The sequence below is a fragment of the Lissotriton helveticus genome, chromosome 12 (assembly GCF_964261635.1).
Source record: "Lissotriton helveticus chromosome 12, aLisHel1.1, whole genome shotgun sequence".
Classification (NCBI taxonomy): domain Eukaryota; kingdom Metazoa; phylum Chordata; class Amphibia; order Caudata; family Salamandridae; genus Lissotriton; species Lissotriton helveticus.
The window spans coordinates 401741508-401765468 of NC_136073.1; the positions used below are offsets into that span (position 1 = coordinate 401741508).

At 41.5% G+C, this 23961-nt stretch overlaps 1 protein-coding gene across 2 annotated transcripts in view; it reads right to left on the bottom strand.

The window, feature by feature from the left end:
• The window catches only part of SNX20 (sorting nexin 20), a 114500-nt gene that overhangs the window by 80564 nt on the left and 9975 nt on the right, over positions 1-23961 (bottom strand). For both annotated transcript variants that reach the window (XM_078669407.1, XM_078669409.1), the window contains exon 2: positions 967-1121. In XM_078669407.1, the coding sequence (XP_078525533.1) occupies positions 967-1015 (49 nt within the window). In that variant the 5' untranslated portion in view covers positions 1016-1121. The remainder of the gene's footprint in view (positions 1-966; positions 1122-23961) is intronic.

Genomic DNA, 23961 nt, shown 5'->3' on the forward strand with positions numbered 1-23961 from the left:
ATGTATCTGTAGGCCTACACCACCTGTCACAGCAAGCCTACTTATTACTTAAAATCCAAGTCTCCACCTCCATAGGTCAATCTAGAACACAGTCTGCTAGACATTTGTGTAAGTTTACTATTTTTTTGGTATTCACAAACTATGAGTTAATAGTAAGTTTATGACACACAGTCTCCGCAATCGGGCCGAGGACTCTGCACAAAAAAGATAGATCTCTCCTGTCTTTTTATGTGCAGAGTTCTCTGCCCTGACTGTGGTGTCTCCGCAGTTGTAAACTTACTATTAATTTGTAGTTTGTGAATCCCCAAATATATTAAACTTACACAAAAGTGAAAGTTAACATTTGTGAATATGTCCTGCAACTGTATCCAAAGGTCTTCACCAACTATCAAAGCTAGCCTATTTACACCTACAATTCAAGTCTCCGCCCCCATAGGTCGATCAGGAACACAATCTGCTGCATACTATATAGCCTCAAGTTTATTCCATCTTTTTAGAGACAATCCCTTGATCAGAGCTATGCTCACGAGCTGCCAATATGTACACAAAAAACTCGGAAATGAACCCTAAATGCATATCTCTGTGGCTATGTGGTACAATGCAGGGATTTGTATAGTTGGCAGAACAATACATTGGGGAATCAGGGCTGTCAAGGGTATCTCCACCATTGAACAATTGTTAATTAATGGTTTTCTAAAAATCCTTCCCCACACTCACAAACTAATTTGGTCTTGATAACAGCCATGTCCGACAATACTGTCAACTCTCACACTGACTAAAGAGCAAGCTAAGTGATGCTTTTGCATTTTTTACATGAACACAAGTAATGACTAGGAGTTGCATAGGTATTGTGGTGTTTTTCATACAAATAGTAATAACAAGCGCGGGTTTTTGTATAAGGGTCAGTTAGAATTAGAAAATTCTGAGATTATCTACAAATGGAAAACAAGGCAATAGAAGTCCAACCTGAATGAGAAGCATTATGTTGATTATCAGGCTCGGAAGCTGCTTCCATTCTGGAATTTTTCGACCTGGGCTGGATCCTATGGTAAGCTACTCATGTCATTCACAGCTAGGGGTATTCCTCCTGGCAAATGGTGCCATCGCTCTGAAACACGGATCTGCCAGAACACATAAAGATACACGTTAGTGATGTCAAAGTATAGATGCAGGTCCTACTTATGTAGAGCCCACTTACACCAGCATTCTCCCGCTGATCCAGGAGCCCAAAGATTCCAACACAAACCTCAGTCACTACTGATAGCAACTCAGTCCTCAGTGGAGCTGTGGGATGGGCAGTCATGACCTTCTCTTAAAAAAGAAACCTGTGAATACTATCAAGAGCTGTGATTTTAGCAGCTTTAAAATCTTGTGGTTGGATTCTATTGCAAAATTTAAGGTATATCCTTCTCTGATCATCTAACCACACATCTGAAATAATAGTGAGCATCTTCCACATTTCTCTAAGTATCTTTTCCATTACTTCTCTGGCCATTGGTTTTCCTAAATCGTATACATATACAGTGCTAGCTTGCTTTATATGTGTCTAAGACTAGATGTCACTGCCAGTGTTAGGTAGGTACATGAGTAATCTGCAGACCAACAAGTGTGTGCAAAGACATTCTCGGCTTTGGGTTGGGGAGTTGGGGAATTCTGTACAAGAAGGTATTTCAGAGCCCTTGGTTTTGCTGACCCAAACCAGTAGCTGGTGACTTGGGGAAAAGGTAGGACATGTTTAGAGAACTCCCATAGTTCTTGCTGAAATTGTATTACTCTATGGAAGGGAATCAAGGCTATTGTGGAGAGTTTTCAGAGATAGAAAACAATGTTTAACTTTTTACTGTCTGCAAAACCTCTACTTAGTAAGGCAAATTCAAATACTGTTTCACACCACTCTTTTTTGTCTCTTGTTTTAGGGAAATTTGAATTTGCCACAGTCCCAGCACCTCAAACACTGATGAGTAATAAGGGCCCCATTGTGCAGTCTGATGCAATACCGCATATGTGATGGGGACAAAGCACCTGCAATAGTTTAGGAACCGTACACTGTTCAGGCCCACTAAATATAAATGCTCCCAAATTGATGCATTATGTGCAAATCAATGTCAAAATGAACCCCTGGTTAATACAGAGAAGCTCCTCACAGTAGCAGTTCGTTTGCGGAGTCCCAATATGCCTTAAAGGATAACTATGGCATTGGCACATGTCAATTACGTGGTGCACCTCTATAATCAGATCTGATATTTGCAATGTGGTCAGGATTAAAAATCAGGACACTTTTCTTTCTCATTGGAAAGGCCCTTTATTAAAATGGAATAATTGAATGGTGTCCTGGCCATGGGATTAAAAGCAACAGAACAACATTTGTCAACTCCGACAAGAGCCTCAGTTCGGTAAACATCCTTTACAACGCAACTGTTACAACGAAGTACCTTTACGACGCAACCATTACAACGCAACTTTTACAATGACTTGCGCTGGGGGCGCTCTAGGATAGGGAATAGTTTCCAACACCTTCCCTACTATCCACGGGAACTGGAGTTGGAATAGTAAATTAAACTATTCACTATCCAGCGCCCCCCAACGCAAGTCGTTGTAAAAGTTGCATTGTAAAACTTGCGTCGTAAAGGCATGCGTTTTAATAGCATGCGTAGTAATGTCATACATCCCTCAGTTCAGTTCTGAGGCCTATAAAGGCCTCATTTAGTCCCATCTCTATTAAGCAATGATTTGAAATAATCCTAATTTTATTCCTTTTGGCAAACAAAATAAAGGGTGCATATGTGCAAGGCTTTAGGTTTACAGCAGGTTGACGTGACCTTTCACTACTTGTTAATGCCTTTATGTTTATTCTATCCTCTAGTAATGGCGATGCTTCCATTCCATTCCATTTTTTGTCAGCTATGCCATGTACCCTCGAACTCCTGCTCAACCTACCTCCCTGCTTTGCATCATTGAGTCAGATTTTGAGAAAGTATTCTGACAACCAGTTATCAAATCCTTAATATCGCAAAAGGTTTGCAACACCCTTAAAGTCATTGTAACACCCTTAAAATGTGTAGTTGTAACATTGCTGACCTACGAGGAGGTAAAGATTGGCACAAACATTTGGAAGACAAAGTCCTTGTTAGGTTACAAAAGATATGGGGCATTGAGCCTGTGTATAAACAGGGTTACTCAATAGTATTCGGACTGGCAATTAAAACAGGGGTGGCTCCTCTTTTAGGGCACGGGGGCATTGCCCCCCATACTTGAGGGGCCCCTGGCACATATTTGTGCCCCCCCATCCCCAGTAGTACATTTATATATTCAAATTTTTTTCCAGGGAATACATGGCTTGCCAGCTCGGAATGGACTGTTCCCATGAGGAACAGGGTCAAGACTGATTTGCAGACTGGGCAGGGCTGGGTTTCTGGCTGTGATCAGCCTAATCGCTGCATCTGCATGATAATTGTAGATGCCTGAACAGGAGTGAGGTGTGAAGTGGGCCCTGCCCCTGCATGAATGAAATGCAGATCATCCTGCAGGGCTCACAACAAAAACATAGAGTGACCTAATGTTTGTGCAACTCTGTTAGTTTTTTTTTTTTTCAATCAAGCATGTTCATCCAAAAGAAACATAAATGGAGCTGAACTGAGCACTGGTGCAAGGGAAATGGGAGGGGAGAGCCATATGTCTGAAGATATGGTGCTCTCCTGCTCCCTCCCTGATGCGCAATGTAGCGCAGCCTCACGAGGGGCTGCGCTGCTTCGCATGAATGTTTTGATAATCTTTCCCAAAGAGTTGAGCATGGAGGGGAGAGGTGGACATGAGGGAAGCAGAATCAGTAAATAAAGTTGAGGCTCAAGAGAAAGCTGAAAGGCATTGTTTGGATAGGAGAGGTAGATACAAGAGAAGCGGAACTATCAGGAGACCTTAAGTGTCATGGGGAGGGAATGGTGAGTTTTGGATGTAAGAGAGCAAGACAACCAAGATCAGGTAAGAGGCTGGTATAGAGAGGCATGGGAGAGGTAGATGTCAGAGAGGTAGAACCTGTGAGAAAAGGGTAGAGACTGCAGAGAGATCAGAGGTTAAGAGCTCAGCAGGTAGGTAGGAGGTGGATGTAATAGAGGCAGAATTTGTGAGAAAGGTAAGAGACAGTAGTAGAGATAAAGTGAAGTGAAGTCTAGAGCATTTATGGGAGACGTGGATATCTGAGACAAAAACAGTGACAAGGTAAGAGGCAAGGGGCTCAAAGAGGAGAGGTGGATGCAAAGGGGACAGACCAGCAAAGAAATGTTAGGAGGCTGAAGGAAGAAATGAGAGGTGAAGGACAATACACAGAAAGAGGGAATGGTGAGTGGTGGATGTAGAAGGCCAGAATAATGGAGAAAGGTAAGAGGCAGGGGGAGAGATGAGACATACATCATGGAGGAGAAAGGTGGATATAAGAGGGACATAACGAGAAAGAAAAGCAACGAAGCTGTGGATAGCAGAGAGATTTATGTAAAAGGGGCATAATCAACGAAATAAGGTTCGAGGAAGAGTTGAAAATAAGAGTAGAGCATGAATGCGAATAGGGGGTTTAAGGGACACAATCTGTGAGAAAAGATTAGATTGTTCACGAGGATGAAAATGGAGAAAAGATGTAAATGGAGCAGAGCCAGTGAAAACAATTATAAGGCTGGGAGAGAGATGAGCAGTGAAGTTAGTGTATTGTTGAAAGTCTTGGCTATAAGTGAGACAGAACCAGCAAGAGTACATAAACAGAGTGGCACGAGAGAGAGAAGTGGATGCAAGAGAGAAGACCCACCAAGAGATAGTAAGAGGTTGGATGAAGAGCAAGAGAGAGGGGGAAGGAAGATCTTAGATATGCAGAACCAGCAAGAGAAAGTTAAATGCTTGGTGAGAGATTAGAGGTTAAGAGTAGATCATGGAGGCACAGTTTGATGTAAGAAGAGCAGAATCAGCATGAGGAGAGAGGGAAGAAGAAAGGGGAGAGGTGTATGTAACGAAGCAGGAGCCACAAGAAAAGATAAAAGGAAAGGGGAGAAGGAAAAGGAATAGCTGGATTTAGAATTGCAGAATCAGCAGAGAAAATAAAGACTGGGTGGAGAGTTGAGATGTGTAGAGTAGGGCAAGGAAGAGAGATGTGGATTTAAGAGGGGCAGAATCAGCAAGCGAAAATGAGAGGTAAGATGGAAAGATGAGAGGTAAAGAATAGAGCATGGAGGTATGAGGGTCAAGATGAATGTAAGAATAGCAGAACCAGAGAGTAAAGGTAAGAGGCTTGGAAATTGGGGAAAGATGAGACAGATGTTAAAAGGAGAGCATGCAGAACGAGGTGGATGTAAGAGAGGCTGAACCAGCAGGATAAGATAATAGGCTGAGCAAGAGGTGAGGTAAAAACTAAAGCACAGAGGAGAGAGGTAGATGTAAGTGGGCAGAATCAGCAAAAACAATTAGGAGGCTGGGGAGAGGTAAAAGTGTCTTTGAACTAGCATGTGCTGCTAAGTACATTGAGCCTTCTGCCAAAGTTTTCAATTCCTTGTCTCTTTATTTTCCAAGTAGAAAATGTGGCTTAGATTTGGGATGTGTGTCTTAATTCACAAAAGTTTGTGATTTCGAACCATCCTCAACTTGTCTGCAGAATTAGAGCCTGCTCTCTGTGTACTCTTACTCCTCTTGACCTTTTTATTAAATCTAGCTCCCATTTGAGACCCTTTCCTGCCCATTTCATGAATGGATCTCTAAAGGGATCACTGAAATAATATCGACGGACAGAATATCGACCATCAAAAATATCGTTGAGAAAATATCGACAGTCAAAATATCGAGTTTCTATCTACAAACAGGTAAGTACAAAAATATCGAGTTAAAAATATCGTTTACAAAAATATAGTTGTAAAAAATATCGTATTTACTAAAAACAGTGTTAAATTAATTTAATATTAATAATTAATTACTGAAATATACTTAAAATTACTTAAATTAACTTATAATAATTAAATAATTAATGAAAGTTAAATAAATATTTTTTTATTTCATATTTATTAAACATATATATATAGTAATAAAATATAATAAAATAATACCCAAAAACTGAAAACTGACCCTGAACCCTAAAAATACCCCTTTACCCAAAAACTGAAAACTGACCCTGAACCCTAAAAATACCCCTTTACCCAAAAACTGAAAACTGACCCTGAACCCTAAAAATACCCCTTTACCCAAAAACTGAAAACTGACCCTGAACCCTAAAAATACCCCTTTGCCCAAAAAACTGAAAACTGACCCTGAACCCTAAAAATACCCCTTTACCCAAAAACCCAAAACTGACCCTGAACCCTAAAAATACCCCTTTACCCAAAAACCCAAAACTGCCCCTGAACCCTAAAAATAAAAACGATATTACTTCACTTACCTTAAAAACGATATTTTGGCTGTCGATATTCTGTCCTGTCGATATTTTGTCCAAACGATATTTTGGAGTCGATATTATGTCCAAACGATATTTTGGAGTCGATATTATGTCTGTGCACCCTCTAAAGATCATAGCCCCTGCCCTGACCCCCATTTGCAATATCGCCCTTGCCTCGTCATCTGCCTCTACCAATGTAGAAAAAAACTAAACAAACCTAAAAAGCTGCATTTGTTCCTCTGCTCCAAAATCCTTAAGGCCCAGAGCTTCTCTGCATCTTCTAACATCTCTTTGGTGCCTTTTTCCGAAAAATCCTTGAAAACTAAGTCAACTGACGAATCTCTTTCATTGAAACTAAATTATTTATTGATTACTTGCCAGTTGTATTCTTTCCTCTCCATAAGTTGGAAGTAGCATTTCTTGCTGTGTCGGACAGTTTGTGCCTGATTCTTGATCAGGAAGGCTGAGCAGCCTTGATATTACTAAATTATAGTGTCACATTAATCAGTTTCCCATCCGGTGCTTTTGAATCAACTGTAACAACCTGGAATTCAATGTATTCCCCTGGCGTGGCTTTAGGTCTATCCTTTCTGAGAGGCCTGGTCGCTAATCATGCAAATGTTTTGGACTTGCATGCAATCAGTTGCTTTTTGGATAAAGACAAATGCATTAAAACTATATAGCAAAAACATCAGGCATCCGTATCTTTAAGGGACCTGGTACCGTATACACTGCTCTTTGGTGGCCTCTGTAGCTGGGCCAATCAACCAGCATGGTTGCATCAACATCAACATCTTGGATTTATTTTCCAACTTCTCTCTTTTGCAGGGCAAACGGTGTGTTATCTACTTCTACTACATCCATATGCAACACAAATTCCTGCATTTTCACCTGTCATTAAGCAAGACAGATGTAGAGTCAATTATCTTCTCACAACCAGATTATGCAAGTGTTCCCTGTCTTGAACTTCCCACCTTATGCATTTGGTACCCTTCAGATCGTTAAGAACAGTGATAGGATTCTCATCTGAGGCTGTCCTAGATGCTCTTTCTGCTGATTCCCACTACCAAACGATCTATACATTTTCCATTGTGCAATGCATAAAAGGGCACGCTCATTCTTCAGCACTATATTAGTCCTTCCGTTTATTCCAGAATCCTACGCTCTGTAACAGCCATGCTCATGTGCCATCCTAAAATTAGGAGGAAATATATTGGAGGTAGATCCTTCTCCTTTCTACCTGCACATGACTGGAAATGTCACAGTCTTGAGCTATAGTGCATCCTAAATCTTCTGGGAAAAATGTAAAACTGGCCTTTCTGTACATTAGTATAGCCGGTACCTTTTCCTTGGAAACCCCTTAGTGCCAGGATACCCTCTTAGTGTGGTATTTTCATTAATCTCTTTCAATAGCACAATAACTAAAGAAATGTGTATTATCTACACTATTTGGTGTAATTGAACAAAACACCCTGAGGACAGGGGACAGTAAAGAGGTCCAAATATCTTGTAAAAGTAGTTTGAAGGCCTATTGGGTATCTGCTCCAATGTGCTTTAAAGTTTATCATCTGTCAATAACTGTCCAAGAAACTAGAGCCACTAGAACACTAGTTATCCTGCCCCAAAGAGCATTAATATACATTTACCAGGCACCCGACCTTGGTCAGTCTGGTCATGCTCCCAAACATAGCCTGATCACCGTCAAGTGCAGAATGACAGTGGGAAGGTCTAGGCAAGCACACAATGATGTGTGCCTCTTCCCACTACAAATTATCCCAAAACTAAAATAGTGACGTGAGGCCTGGGGAAATGGCTGCTTTTCAGGAGTACACTTTGAATTAGCCTTGCTTTGCAGGTGAGAAGAAGTGGCAGTTTACAGCAAAAGGGGGTTGTAGAATGGAGCTGACTGAGGAACGAGTGCCTCATTCCATGGATGTATGACATTACAACGCATGCTTTTACATTGCATGCCTTTACAACGCTGTTTTTACAACGCATGCTTTTACAACGCATAGTGCTTTGGGACGCTGGATAGTGAATAGTTTAATTTACTATTCCAACTCCAGTCCCCGTGGATAGTAGGGAAGGTGTTGGATAGTAAATTAAACCTATTCCCTATCCTAGAGCGCCCCCCAGCGCAATGCGTTGTAATGGTTTGCGTTGTAAAAGTTGCGTCGTAAAGGCACTGCGTGGTAAAAGTTGCGTTGTAAAGGATGTTTCCCTCATTCCATAGAGTACATCATCACACATGGAGTGATTAGCCAGTCACTGAGCCTAGGTGAGTGGGTGGCCAGTAGTTTTAGGAAGGCATATCTAGTATTAGCAATTGGAAGGACCAAAAGTGTTTGATGGTGGACATGGTCTTTCAAGGATCTGGCATTCAATTGTCTCTTTAACCAAGATCCAGTGCATTTACCTGAGGGTAGGTGCAATTTGGTTTGTTACTTCTTAGGCTAAATTTGACTCAAGTGACATGTGTCTGGACCCTTCGCAATTTGGCAAGTGTCTTCTCAGCTATTAAGGATATGTGACTTAAAATGGGACTTCAAATCTTAAAAAATGCAAATCTCAGGGATTCTGGGAGATTTATTTTGAAAGTCAAACACCACCTCCCCAACATATTCCACATTACTAGAGTTAATTTCCTTGAAAGGGAAAACTGCACTGAGTCTGCTAAAATAAGTCCCTCTTTTTTGTTGCATTAATTTACTACTTATCTGTTTAGTGTATGGCTCCCATTGCAGCTTTTGGCAGTTTTTTTCCCTGTATACACAATCTTGTCCCTATTTAGCCATCTCATCTTTATATCTTTAAGTTAGTTCCGCTCTTTTCCACTCTTAAAAATTAAGTTTGAGAGTAGTTGCTGGGTTTCGGCATTCAGTTTGTGGGAATGGTCCAGGTTTTGGTATTCCTGCCACCCAACCTGTGTATGTTATCTGTGCCATCTCATCATCTTATTTTCTACAGTCAGTGCTTTCTGTTGTTTACTGGAGAATTTGCAGGTCACTCATCTGAACCAGCATGGATCCCTTTATGTTTATGTCCATGCCTGCTAAAATCAAATGCCTTAACCTTGAACTTCACTGATGCAACTGGAGTATCCGGGAGTCACCTGAAGATCCACAGTACAGCTGTAGGACAGTCTGTCTTAGAATCTTAATCATGCACTAATCTGGAAACATCGGTTTTGGAGAGATAGAGGCCTAGCTTTTCAACACAGTTTGACATGTTGCATTTCCACATAATAGAGCTTTAAATTATTTGTACTTATTTTATTAGGGCTCTTATTTGTATTTGTAGCCATCACAGTGATGTACACATTAGAGAAGTAGCTTCTTGCACAGCTACTTCAACAGTACCAGAAAATGATGTCAGTTGACACTTCCTATGATGTCACTTGCTGTGATCCTACATCTTATGCAAATTAGAGGGCCTCACATGTTCCTATCCTGCCCAGGGCCCCGCGAATCCTAGGACCGGCCCTGTTGTGTCTTGTGTGTTGTGTGTGGATACTCGGTCTGGCTTGGAGCTACACAGAGGTGCCCTGTTCGGCAGGTCTGGCAGGGGACGCCAGCCAGACGAGGCCAGGGGCATGTTAGATCACTGCTTCACACGAGCAGAAAAGTTAGATTATTACCTAGACGTTAATTTTTCAAAGAAAAAGAACATGTCACAACAAGGCGCTGAAACCTCGAGAGTAAGCAAATTCTAATTTTTAATCATTCAGTGCTGTCACCTGCAGTCTGTGGCAAGAAAGAGGCTGTCTCTAAAAATGAGAAGCGGTTGGTATTTATGAGATTTAGGCACGCTGCTCTATTCTTAAAGGCGGAAGGGTCAGAAGGCAGGCTATTACTTGAAAAGAAGAGCAAGCTCCAACCTTGCTGCAATGCATTTATTTGGAGTTATATGTTTGCATCTGGCATGGAAGGGCCATGTAGTGTCGTAGGTCTGCAAATCACAACACCGACACGTTATTACTTTGGAGGTATTCTATATTGCCGTTTTCCCTCTACCCTGCTACTTCTCTAACTGACTCTCCGCGCCTACGCTCCTCCTCTTCCGTCCCTGGCTATCCTCCCACCTCGTGTGCTGGTCCTAGCACTCAGCACTTTCACGACATTACATCTTCCCCCTTCTTAAACAATTTGAAATACTTCAAGTGTGCCCATGCATGTCAGTGTATACAATAATAGAAAACATCATAGTTACAGTTCTTCACTCAGGCGAACGGGTCTTCGATGAGTTCGCTGCGGCTGGAGGGATATTTCTTGAGCCACCCGTTCCCCTTCAACAGGAGGCATAGCAGGTCTATGATCACTTGCTGATTCAACTGCATCTCCTTGAACCACACTGCTGGGTGCAGTTAACGCTTCTCTGACCTGGTGCACGCGTGACTGGGGTGGGCTCCCGGGTCGGGAACAGCACGATGGACACTCCTGGGCACACAAGTGACCGGGTGGGCTCCCGGATCGCAACAGGCACTGCGGCACCCCACAGGAATGACACGCGGCTGGGGCGGACTCCCAAGGACGCGGCAGAGCTCCGAGGCAGCGGAGCCGACGAGCAACACGGCAGGGGTCACAACGCAACCGGGATGGGCTCCAGGTCCGCGAAACAGGACAGCTCCAAGGCAGCGGAGCGCACACAGGATGCAGGTAGGGAGGCAGGGTCCACAACCACTCATCGTCGCCAGTTGTAGTGTTATAGGTCTGCAAATCACGACACCGACACGTTATTACTTTGGAGGTATTCTTTATTGCCGTCTTCCCTCTAACCTGCTACTTTTCTGACTCTCCACGCCTACGCTCCTCCTCTTCCGTCCCTGGCTATCCTCCCACCTCGTGTGCTGGTCCTAGCGCCCAGCACTTTCATGACATTACAGGCCACTCCACACTTTTTATTTATTTATTTATTTTATTTATGCGTTTTTTTATAGCGCGGACTTTACCCGAAGGTGTCGGAGCGCTTCACAATAGGAACACAACTGATGCATGAGAACATTACAATTGAACAAAATACAAAAGCACACGTTACATCTCATATTCACCCAACAACTCATGGACATGATCACTTCCAATGCCGGCCGGCAGACCACCCAAGTCTACCTGGGTGACTTCAATCTCCACTGGAACGATCAGAAAGACATAGTGGTGAATAGTCTCAAAACTTTCCTTAATGCGCTTGACCTCACCCAATTATGCGACAGCCCAACACACGACAAAGGCTCGATACTTGATCTCATCATTGCCAAAGAGAATTCTACACAACTGGAGGCGATTCTACCCTGCGACTGGTCAGATCACCACATTATCACCTTCTTTATCAATGAAAAAGTTAAACCTAACGCGGCTCAACCAATCAAATCCAAAACATGGAAAAGGGACATGAAGAATCTTAACCCTTCTACCCTGCCTCCCCACCTCGGCAATCTCCTCCTTCCCCCTTCTGGTGCCCCGGATGTTCAATCACTGACTGACCATTACCTTGAATCTATGAATACATTAGTCAATGAAGTCGCCCCACTGCAACTGAAGAGAGTCTCCACCAAAACTTCTAACCCCTGGTATGATGATAGACTCAATGACGACAGGCGTACTATGCGATTGGCAGAGCGCACCTGGAGATCGGACCCTTTAGCACTGCACCTCAAAAGGCTTAAAAACAAGAGAAATGCCTACTTCAGGAAAATAAAGCGCACAAAGATGGACTTCTTCAGCCGACAGTTGGACCAAGCAAAAAACAGGCCAAGAAAACTGTTCGAACTAATCAAGACCCAAACAAAGACACAACCCTTACAATGAAACAGCACAACAAGCGACACCCCACACTGTGAAGCCTTCTCTGCTTTCTTTAAGCTAAAGACAGACAACATAAGAAATGACCTCATCATGGATGTAAGCCGATTCCCCAACCACACCAGAATGGCTAACACTCAACCTAAAAACAAGGCATCTTGGCTGTACTTCGATACATACTCGGAAGAAACAATACACAAACTGCTCTGCACCTTGAAGCCCTCTAATCACCTCACAGACCCTCTACCTGCTAATGCTGTAAAAGACTTCACCCCCTTGCTCCTCCCTCTCTGGACCAAAATTGTCAACCGCTCCCTGCAACAAGGCCTCATTCCAGACTCCCTCAAGGTGGGGCAAGTCACACCTATACTCAAGAAACCTACAGCAGATCCGTCTGACCTAAACAATTACCGGCCCATCACCAATATCCCCACCCTGGCCAAACTGCTGGAGAAATGTGTCCAACTCCAACTAACAAAACACATTGACCAATTTGACCTCCTCAACTCTCATCAATCAGGCTTCCGAGCGAAACATAGCACGGGATCAGCTATGACACACATAATTGATGACGCCCTCCAAATTCTTGATCGCAATGAGTCCTGCCTCCTCATCCTTCTTGACCTCTCGTCAGCATTTGACACGGTCAAACATGAGAACTTGCTGGAGTTGCTAAGCACTAGAATGGGTCTATCGGGAACTGTTCTCAAATGGTTTTCGTCCTTCCTTCACAATCAGTCTCAGAAGTTCAAGATCGACAATGTGCTATCTTCACCTGTGCCTGCAGATCTAGGTGTTCCACAAGGATCCTCCCTCTCCCCCACAATGTTCAACCTCGTCATGGAACCGCTCGCCACCTTGCTCCAAGCTTCCAATGTTCAATTCCATATGTACGCCGACGACACACAACTGTACCTAAAGCTTCAATCCCCGGAAGATATCAAACATCTGAATTCCACGCTTATTAACACTCAATCTTGGCTAGCCGATAACCACCTCAAACTAAATGCTCTGAAAACTGAGTTCCTACTCATCTCACCCCCGGCGAAAATTTCCACCACCCAAACATGGCTCAACAACCTAACAGCACTCAATGTCCAACCCACCATCGTGGACTCCGCGAAATCCCTAGGCATCACACTGGACGCCAAGCTCAACATGCAGCAGCACGTCAGCAAAGCCACAAAAGCAGCTAATTTCCAAATCAACACACTGAGGAAAATTAAACCCTTCCTCCCTGCTGAAGACTTCCAAACTGCTGTACAAGCGTTAGTCATCCCTCTAATAGACTACGGAATTGTGGCCCTCAGCGGACTCCCGCTATCCACAACAGCACCCTTAAGAGCCTCCCTGAACGCTGCCGCGAGACTCATTACTGGCTCAAGAAAACATTCGCATATATCCCCAGACTTAAAGTCCCTAAAATGGCTGCCTATTGAAGCCAGAATATAGGTAAAAATTGCAGTTATGACACACGCGGCCGTGCACCACAATGCACCCAACTACCTCGCTCAAAAGTTGTCTATATCAGGAGGTTCGAGATCCAATAGAAGCTCAAAAAATCTACTCCTGAAACCTCGTAGATGCCGGAAAGAGAAAACTTACAAGCGCTCCTTCTCAGGAATGGCACCCAGGATCTGGAATGCGCTCCCTCCTGAAACCAGGCGTATCTCCTCCACGGCACTCTTCAAGAAAGACGTGAAAACCATCCTACTGGCCAAGATCTCCTGAACCTTATAGGTGCTGGATCAGAGACCCTGCATTGCATTGTGTCAATGCACACCTTGTCTTTTGGCATTATACCTCTACTTGATGGGGACACTACTACGCTACTTTCATACTACCGACCAATATATGATACACGTTGGGTCACTGATTCACTCTCCCGATGCCCCCACTCAGTGCTCCCTCTATACTAAAACATTGGTATAAACCTTCCAGACACCCAAGGTGTACCTGAACACCTCTGTAGTGGGGTCAATGACTTGTGCTGTCTTATATTACTTCTTTACCTGATTGTATATTGATATGTTTTATGTATGCTATTATTATCCTATCATGTTAGTGACTACTACGTTGCTCCCATTACCGCTGTTCATTCCTACTGCCCCTACCCTGTCTTTGTGAAGCGCTCTGATATCTGTAAGGATCTTGTTCGCGCTATATAAAACTTTGAATAAATAAATAAATAAATAAATAAATAAATAAATGAAGCAAAAATGACAGTCGTTGTGCCAGCAAAATACAAGAGGTAGCAAACGGTGCAATACAAAAGTGACACACTTTAGTAAAATCATCTCCTAAAAGAAAGTTAAGGGGGCAATGAGTAGATAATGCCAAATATACCTGCTTCTGATATGAGTTGATTATTTACTGTGGGGAGGAAGGTTCGGACTTTCACTCGGTTTAATAATATTCTTTGCCGCTGCTCCTAGGCAGGGTTTTTACCAGGTCAATGGGAATGAGCTTCATGTCTTGATCTCAGTCTCCGGGGCTGAAAATATTCCTGGATCTTAAATTCTTTGGGTATTTTGACACTTATGCACTACACCAACCTCGAGGTTTTAACAGTTCTAAAGGGATGAATGCCTTTTAAGAAATGTTTCTAAGCACATTTGTTGTGGTTAATCATGTCATGATGTAGGAGAATGAAGCACAGTTACTGTTTACATAGGATCTATAAACGAATTTATCTATCTCAGATGTGCACCTGGACTACAGTCAGTATATGTTAGTCCTCCATTCAATATAAATTGTGTTTTTGTTCGTATTTTTGCTATTAATAAATGTACTTACCTTCAGCCCTGTCAGGGTCTTTTGTGGTGTACCTCAAATGAAACTTTTACAATAAACTGATTAAATAAGATATTTTATGCCTGTGACCATGATGCACTACTTTCTGGATAGTTGTATTTCGCATTGCTAATTACTTACCGTGATGCCCCATATTTGCATTTGATGCCATAATTTTGTACATCCTCATGGTGAAGTGTTGTTAAGGGATGTGTATTGTGCTGTATGTCCATTTGTTTGGGCTGTCAGCGCTACTGGGTTTGGGTACCTTCATGTCCAGGTCTTGAGGAGTCTGTCACAGACCACAATCTGATTTGTGTTTGAGTAGAATCATTAGTAGTGCCGAAGCCGTAATAATTTCTACTTGTTTGTGTTTGTAGGGAAAAATACCTATTCATAATGTCATGCAGCACTAAACTGGCCTTTACTTCAATACCTATTTAAGAATAAGGTTGTAGTGAGTAGAAAGAAAAGTAGCACACACCATGCTTTGTGTGCTATGTAGTGTAATCAAAGCATTGCTCCAGTCTTGGGCCACATTTTGACTTAGGCAATGTCCCTAATTTTGGGGCAATTGTACCGAGAAAGGCAGTGTTTTGCATGTTATTTCAAAACTGTGTTCAAGACAATCTTTTCGTGGATGAGGCCTGGTTGTCAGAGCATAAAATGATTACAATATGTAATCAGTGCCTTCCCGAACCTGTGTGTCAAGGACATTTATAAGGAGCTTGGGCATAGAAATGTGCTATTTGGCCACGTTCTTCAAGTTGATGTGGTGATAGACCTTTTTCAAATGACCCTACAAAAAGTCAGGCTCAATCGCTTGCTCAGTGCATTTAGGTGCGGGTATTTATGCCTCACCACTTTCAAAGTTCACCAGCCGCCACTGAATAAAACAGAATGGAAGGCAAAAAGGGAAGACTTTAAGGTGATATATAAGCATGGATTATTAAAAGTGGTCATTTGTAGATTTGGAAAGTAAGAGCTCAGATTTCCATATTATTGATTTGAAGTCGAACCAAGGCCTGAACTATATGAATCTATCATATTTATAGCAGAGTAGTGTGGACCACTAAATACAAGTTATTCTTGAGATGTTTGAAAAGATGTTCAGCCAAATTAATATACCAAACTTTACAATCAATAGGATAGCTTGCTCATCCTGGACAATGTTGATGCTTGTAGTGAGTATATATGCCAATTCCCGTGGAGAATTCTGAATTAGACTCAATCCTGTGCATTTAAAACCAAAGAGGGGTTTGTAAGGTTTCTAAAATACAGGGAACCTTTGTAGAATGGCCGCTCATGTAATTTACTGGTGAAATGTACATTTAGCAGAAACTCATGTGCTGAAAAGGTTGACAGCATTCTTGCCATTTCAGTGCCCGGGAATGTGAAGTCCTGGATATGGCCTTGAGTGACCACAATCTAGTGTACATTGTTTATCAGAAAAGTCCAAACACTCTGTGGGTGGGCCCAGTCTTCTCATGTGTGGCAAAATGTAGCTAGGCATCAACACAATGTGAGTAAATTGAGACTGTGATGCCAACAGTGTATCCAGAAAGTATGAAAACTATTATCTGAACATCTGAACATTTATTTATTTGGAAGAACTGTTGAAGTTGTCTGATATGTCCCCATTTTTTTAACTGTTCTTTATTAAGATTTTTACATTTTCATACAATCCACCCTACCCCCATACAGGCATTTTGGATGACATATATATACATTGGTAGATATAGATATGTTATTGTACAGGTTCTTGTTTATACAATAGAAGTTATAAAGAAAGCTTTAGAAACATAATTAATTATTCAATGTGTTCAATCCATTGCTTTAAGGGATCCCATATAGCTAATCCTTTATTTTTCTTATTCCTACCCTTTCTGTTATAGATAGCTATGTCCAGACTTTATGGTGCTAATAGTCGTGCTCTCCATTGTTGAAACGTGGGTGGGTATGGGTCAAGCCAAGCCGATGCCAGGCATATTCTAAGTACCGCCATTGCCACAAACACTAGTCCCTTCATTTGGTTCAGTTGAGTATTGCCGTCTATCCCTAGCATTATTTCCACGGTTGTTATCTCCATGTTTGTTTCAAAGATTCTTGAAAAAAGACGGAGATCTCCTGTCTAATGGTACAAAGTTCATTACAGGTGGCCAACATACGAATTATATCTGCTTCAGGCTGCGCACATCTAGGACAATGTATCCCCTTCCCCGTGCTCCATTTGGCTATTCTTTTAGGGGTATAATATAGTTGGAAAAAGGTTTTGTAAAATTGTGCTTGCAGGTTGGATGACATTAATAGCGATTCAGAGAGTTCGAGGGCTTTCAGGATTGAGGTTTCTGGTATTTCCAGCTGATTCTGCCACTTAAGGATGTGCTTGTCCAAGTCGTCAGGAAAAGTGGTTATCAGATTATTATAGATTTCCCCAATTTTAACTCTGTCATTTTGAACTATCCTTTCGATTATCTGGATTTTCTAAAAGGCAGCGCTGCTGCCCCCTTTTTTTGTTATAAAGTCTCTAATTTGCAATATTTAAAAAAATCGCGGTTTTCTACGCTAAATTTATTTTTTAGTATTTCAAATGATCTAAAACCTGTTGAATTGTAAAATGTACCGAGTTTTGTGATACCCGACCTGACCCACCGTTTCATACATGTATCATTAAACAGTTCGCGGAGGGTGTTATTTCCGAGAATACTCGTATAGTGCGAGAACCTTCCAATCCCCAGATGTTTGCATATATGGCTCCAAGCGATATGAATTCCTTTTAGGGTTTTGAAACAAACCTTTTTAAAATGACAATCGTATGTCAATCGCCAGAGATGTTCTCTTGTTTCTTTACCTAGAATGAGTTCTTGTGGGGTAGGAACCCCCATCACGTAATATAAATCTATATTGGAAGTTGAGTGCTCTGCTGTATTTGAGTATAGAGGCTCACCAGTACACTTTAAGATTAGGTAGGGCAAGACCTCCTCTGTCTTTAGGTAGAATAATACATTTCATGGCTCTATTTGGAAGAACTGTTATTGTGTAGATGAGATGACTTGTTTCTCTGACAGTCTGATAGAAGTTGGGCACATTTTACAAGACCTGGTGCCCACATTAGGCATCCCACACAAAGAAAGGGGGAGTGAGATTGTGAATGCGATTAAATGAAGGAATGGTTATTAGAAGGGGTTTGTCCAAGTTGTGAATTAGAATGGGCACACATAGATTGCCTGATAACTGAATAGAAAGCCCTTACTTATAGGAAAGGGATCTTAGACTGAAGTTAGGTGGGATTCCCCGAAAACCCTCTTAGTTCAGACAAACATGACTGGATTCTGGCAACTTAATATCTAAGGGCATTAGAAGACCCCATGGAGCCTTTGAGTGTCATACCTTTCCTTAATCCTAACATTCCATTCTTCTAGGCTGTATACTGAGGCAATACTAACAGCAGGGTAAGGACAGCACTGCGATTAGTAAAAAAAAAAAAAAGAAAACTAGAGATAGCTGTAGCATGTAGAGTCCCTGCTACATCTTTAGCAATATGGAAGTCTGTAAACGCCTTAGCAAACAGACAAAGGGGAGACCCCATGGTTAGACGTCGTTCCTATGAACTTCTACTACTACGTCACCAGTCTCTGTTTTCAACCCCATACCTGTCTATTCATCCATATCTTGACCATGAGTTAAGACAGGTATTATGCTAATGTGCAGAAAGTTGATAGCAGGAGGCCAAAGAAATGCTAACTAATTTCCTTTATTGATAATAATGAAAAATGATATGAAAACTCTTTTGTAGCCAACTTCTGCAGGTTCTGGCTGGCAATGGGGCCATGGTGCTGGAGGCTATCCATTAGAATCACCAAATATCGCCACAAAAAGGAAGGCTGCCACTATTTGACATCTTCCAGCTGAGAGGGTGCCTTCCACAATGTGATAAGATTAATTTTGAAGGAACTCTATGTGCGCATGATATAACACTAGCCCTTATTAACACAATATTCTACCTGCATTCTGATAACACTGCAAGTGTAGGGAGTTAGACATGCATGTACGTTGGCCCCTCCCATATTTAACATTTTAATTATTTACCTACAGCATTATCAGTGGTAAATATGGATATTCAAAAGCTGAATGGAAACTACTCTTCTTCATTATATGTATCAGTCCATTTTGGATAGCATGCCCAGCATGCTTGAATCAGTACCCACAACGACCCGTGTCTCAGCAGATGACTGGACAAAGGTTCTAGTTTTGAAGAAGTCTCATTCTCGGACCCTTGTACACGGGATAGCTATGGCTGAATATTTGAGGGCCAGCTGTGCACCTCCAGGCCTTATCGTTGCAAACGCACCACGTCTGTTCTTGCAGGACAAAGCCTTTCTTAAAGATTGGTCTTTGATAGCCTGGAGGTGCACGAGAGATTGGCTGATCCTCATTATCAGTACAGCAAAATGAATAGCTGACACTATCCTTATAGAGATTCAGGTCCTGGAAGCTTCAATAAAAGCCACAATTACACCCACGTTATTTAAGAGACAACAGGACGAGTTTAATAAAAACATGACAGAATTCAAAGATACAATCCTACAGTCCAAGCTCGATAAGTTCAAAAAGGACCTCTCTAAGTTTAAGCATGAGCGGGTATACCCCTATACGAGTGACAGTTACACCCCTCCCATGTTTAGGAACAATGGGAAACGATTCGGGTCTAACTACTCAGGCTCCAGCTCTGATTACAGTGACTCGGACAATACCAATCCACCTCATAGGGGTCGTGGGCGAGGGAATAGAGGTTTCCCACATGGGAACCAACCACCCAGCAATTTCCAACAATGGTGGCCACCAACTCCCTGGGGATATCCACCACAACAACAATTGATGTACCCACCACCACCCGGACATTTCCAAGGGTTTCCCAATACATTTAATACACAGCCTTTTTTAGGGTTTGGCACACGGAGGACCAGGGGCAGACGCCGGACCTCACAACAACCAGGGGTCCAGTGGCAAGACCAAACAGGCCCTCACACAGGAACCCGGAGCCAGACAGCCAAAAACCTCCAGAAAGCAGGAACATTAGGGAATCCACCCTCATAGTGAATCTTTCAACAAGACACTAACCCCTTTGGAGGAACAAGTACTCAACAAAGGTTTGGGCTTCGTAATGACGAACAACGGAGACCCGTTCACACTTCAATGTGAACTGAGCCAATTCTTCAGAAAATTGAAACTCCACTATTTTTTTTAAAACAAATCTGAGGATCTGGAGGATGCTCATGAAATGAATACGGGGCTGAAAGTGAAATCGAAATTTCAACCACCTATACACACAATCCCCCCTCAAGTCTTAGCTTTTGAGAGAGCTGTATGCGACGAAGTATCTCACTTGTGGAAGACACAAGATAGATCCTTTAAGAATATGTCAGGATAAGAACAGAAAGCATTGAAAAGTTTGTCGGATGACCAACTAATAACGATTAAGCCTGCCGATAAAGGCGGTTCGATAGTCATTTTGAACACCATTGACTATCGATCGGAATGCTTAAGACAATTGGGTGATAGGCATGCATATTTACCCCTACAGGAAGATCCCACTGAGGGTCTCATGACTAGGATTAAATGTATGGTAGAAGAAGCAATAGCAGAGGGATGGATCACTCCGAATGAAGGGTCCTTTTTGATAACAGAGTTTCCTGTTATGCCTTACTTCTACCTTCTCCCCAAGGTACATAAGCCACAGAGACCGCCTCTAGGGAGGCCTATTATATCTGGTCTGGGTGCAGCCCTGGAACCACTTTCTACTTTTGTAGACTTTTTCCTGAGGCCCATTGTGCAGAGGATGCCCACCTACCTGCAAGATACTAAGGATGTGTGAAGGGTACTTCCTGAAATTGATTTTGACCCGGAAAGAGACCTATTGGTCTCTTTCGATGTGGAGTCTTTGTATACCTCCATCCCCTGAGGTTCTTTAATTTTGACTCCATCTTACATTTGTCATCAATTTGTGTTGCCTTTACACAGGCTGCTCTATTCATGAAGTGTCTCTGCCCTTTGGACTGCAACGTGTTGAAACCCCCCCTCTTTCCTTGCTTTGAAAGCAATCTCAGACACTAGCTGGCCTAACTGCATACAGACATATTCTGCCATTACTGATTGACCTATAAGTGCTGTAATTGATTGACTTATGGGTTGGGCAGAAACACGACGTAAGGGAGACATTCTGGTTACATGATGTTTTTCTATTGGCTAATATTTTGCAGATCTTGTATGTCCATATTAGGTATTTTGCATGCTTGCAGAAGCTAGGACTGCCCCTTTCTTTTATGCTGAGTTTGTAACCCTAAGCATATAAAAGGCCTCTGTGTTTTCTACTCTTTAGACTGCCTCATTCAGTTGCTAAAGTCTCCTGTGTGACGTAGTCTCACTTAATTACGTTTAATAAAGGTGTCTTTTCATATTTCAGCTTCTGTGCCAAGTTCTTTTGTATTAGTGAGACCCCTGAGAATGAAGATTACAGTTCTTCAGATGGTGCGGCCAACGCGGGCTTCATCAGAGAAGTGACTTTCTGTGGGAGTGATCTTGTCAGAAGACTGAAATCTACTGAGGAGGACAGAACAGGATTCTACTAAGAAGGTACTCTGTGCACAGGGATTCTGGAGATTCTTCGTCTCTGCAGCCCAGTATATTTCTGCTCTTCCTGATTTTGATCCTCCACATAATGTCACTCCTGACTGAGAACCTTTTTGGCGTGAGTATTAAAAAAAAAAAAAACAAAGAGACCGTTAGGTCATTTAGAACTTCACAGTTAGAATTTGGATAACCTTTTTGATTGGTAAGAGTAAGGTAGTTTAGTAACCCTTACTGTAGCTTTGGAAGAGTAAGGTAGTTTAGTAACGCTTACTGTAGCTTTGGAACTTTGGAATTTGTGTTGGCCAACTTTGGATTTGTATAGGTTTGTATATGCGAATTGCAATTTGTGTAGACAGGTAATGAGGAGTATTTTCTCTATTTGGTTTAGTTGAACGGTGCACGTACGAAAAGTACATTAAGCACTACTTTGATTATAATATTGTATATTTTGCAATATTTTTGGCATGCCTGTTTCAAAGCTCACATAGAGGAATGTGTTGCTTTATTTGGAAGGTACCATAGTGTGATGTGAAATTAATTAGCCGGCTCTCCTAGAAGGAATACCTAAATAGGTTTAGGTATATAAACATATTTCTTCCTTGGTGATTCTGTATCCCCAGGGAATTAAAATATGGACATAATACATACAAGGATCCTTTGTTCTGTGCAATTTTATGAATGAAGATATGCAGAGAGATTTTTGGTGTTCTGCTAGTCAAAGCTAGTGAATTGAGTGTATTTTCGCTTCTTGGACATACATCAGTCTGTTGTGCTGTTTTTGCAGTCTTTTGGAACACAATTGAGAAGTGTTTCTTGTAAATATGACTTACAACTAGTATTTACAAATGGTTTGGTTTAAGTACAGTCTGTGGGCTGTCCTTTGTTTCTGTTCTGAGTATTGGTTTGTGGGTTAAATGTGTGTTTAAATGTCTATGTGGTTTTCCCATTAGTGCAATTTCTGTAAGTGAATAGCGTTGGCGCTATTTATGAAATGCATGGCTAAAGCGCGCCGTATTGTGTGTCCTGAGTGTTTGACCCCTTTCTGTTTATGTCTGAAATGAGCTCAAATGTGTGTTTGTGTTTCTTTTTAATGTTTTCAGTCTATTAAGCAAGATGTCTAAATGTTTAAAAACTAAAATTTAAATTCACATTCACTAGGAATAAAAAAAGCCTCAAAATCGAAATTGTGTGCTTTGTAGAAAAATAAACTTATAGTATTTTTTACTTACATACATTGTGTCAGCTGAAGTAAATTCCTGCTGAACTCAAAATATTATAGAACACGCATTTATATGTTTTAGTTTGAAAGAGACTGCCAGCTGCTCATGTTACAAACACTTAGATACAAGCTAAATAAACAGGAATATTTATTCAGCCAGGACTTTGCCCTCAGTTGCACGGGTGAAACTTTGCATTTCAGAATGTTGTTTTAAAAAGGTTCCAAAACTAAGGTTCATTATTTTGTATTATAGGAAGACATTTCAATAAAGGGTTTTCCTCTCTTTATGCATTTCTGTAAGCATATTCTTGGCTCAGTTGTTAAATAATAATTAACCCATGTAATGAAGAAACATTTAAGAAGAAAGAAACAGTAACAGATGCTGAAACAAGATAAGGCAAGTCCAAGGAAACTAAAAAGTTAATGATGTCTTGAACATTGATTGGCAATCTCAGATAAAGATCAATCAGGGAAATTGGCTTTGCGAGGTCAGTTTCGGGTGAAGAGGTTAGTTTCTTGCAGTTTAATCTGGTTAATGTGTACATGACCTGGGGAGGCCAGACCACCTTGTTCGTCAGGCTATCTTTGCAGGCCTACGTGGCACAGAGAAAATTTAAAAAAAAATGAAGTCAAATTCGAGGAATTACAGAGCCTTAATATGTGGAATTATCAAAAATGATTGGGTTATAAAAATAAGTGCTACAAAATTCGTTTTTTACTATTCATGAAGCTTAATACTTATACTGTGACCTCCTAGCAATATAATTTAATTTAAGTTATGTTATACTGCATAATGAGGACATTAGCATATAAAATTTCACTTGACGCAGGCGTGAAAAACTCATTTTTCTCAGGATTTGCATGAGATATGTCTAATGTCCAATCTCTGCAAATTGTAAAGAAACATTCTGAGGATGATTAATAAGTAATGCAATTGTAGGATCTTTATTTTTAAGTGCCCCAAATATCAAAGTCGAATTTGGGTAAAATGTGGGCATTTTTGCCATTTACAATAGCTTTAAAGTGCTTTAGGCTTCAGTAAATGCATACATTTAGGTATAATACAAATTTGCAGGTTGTTCCCATTTAGGTTTGCTTTTAAATGGCTCAATGAGCCAATGTGC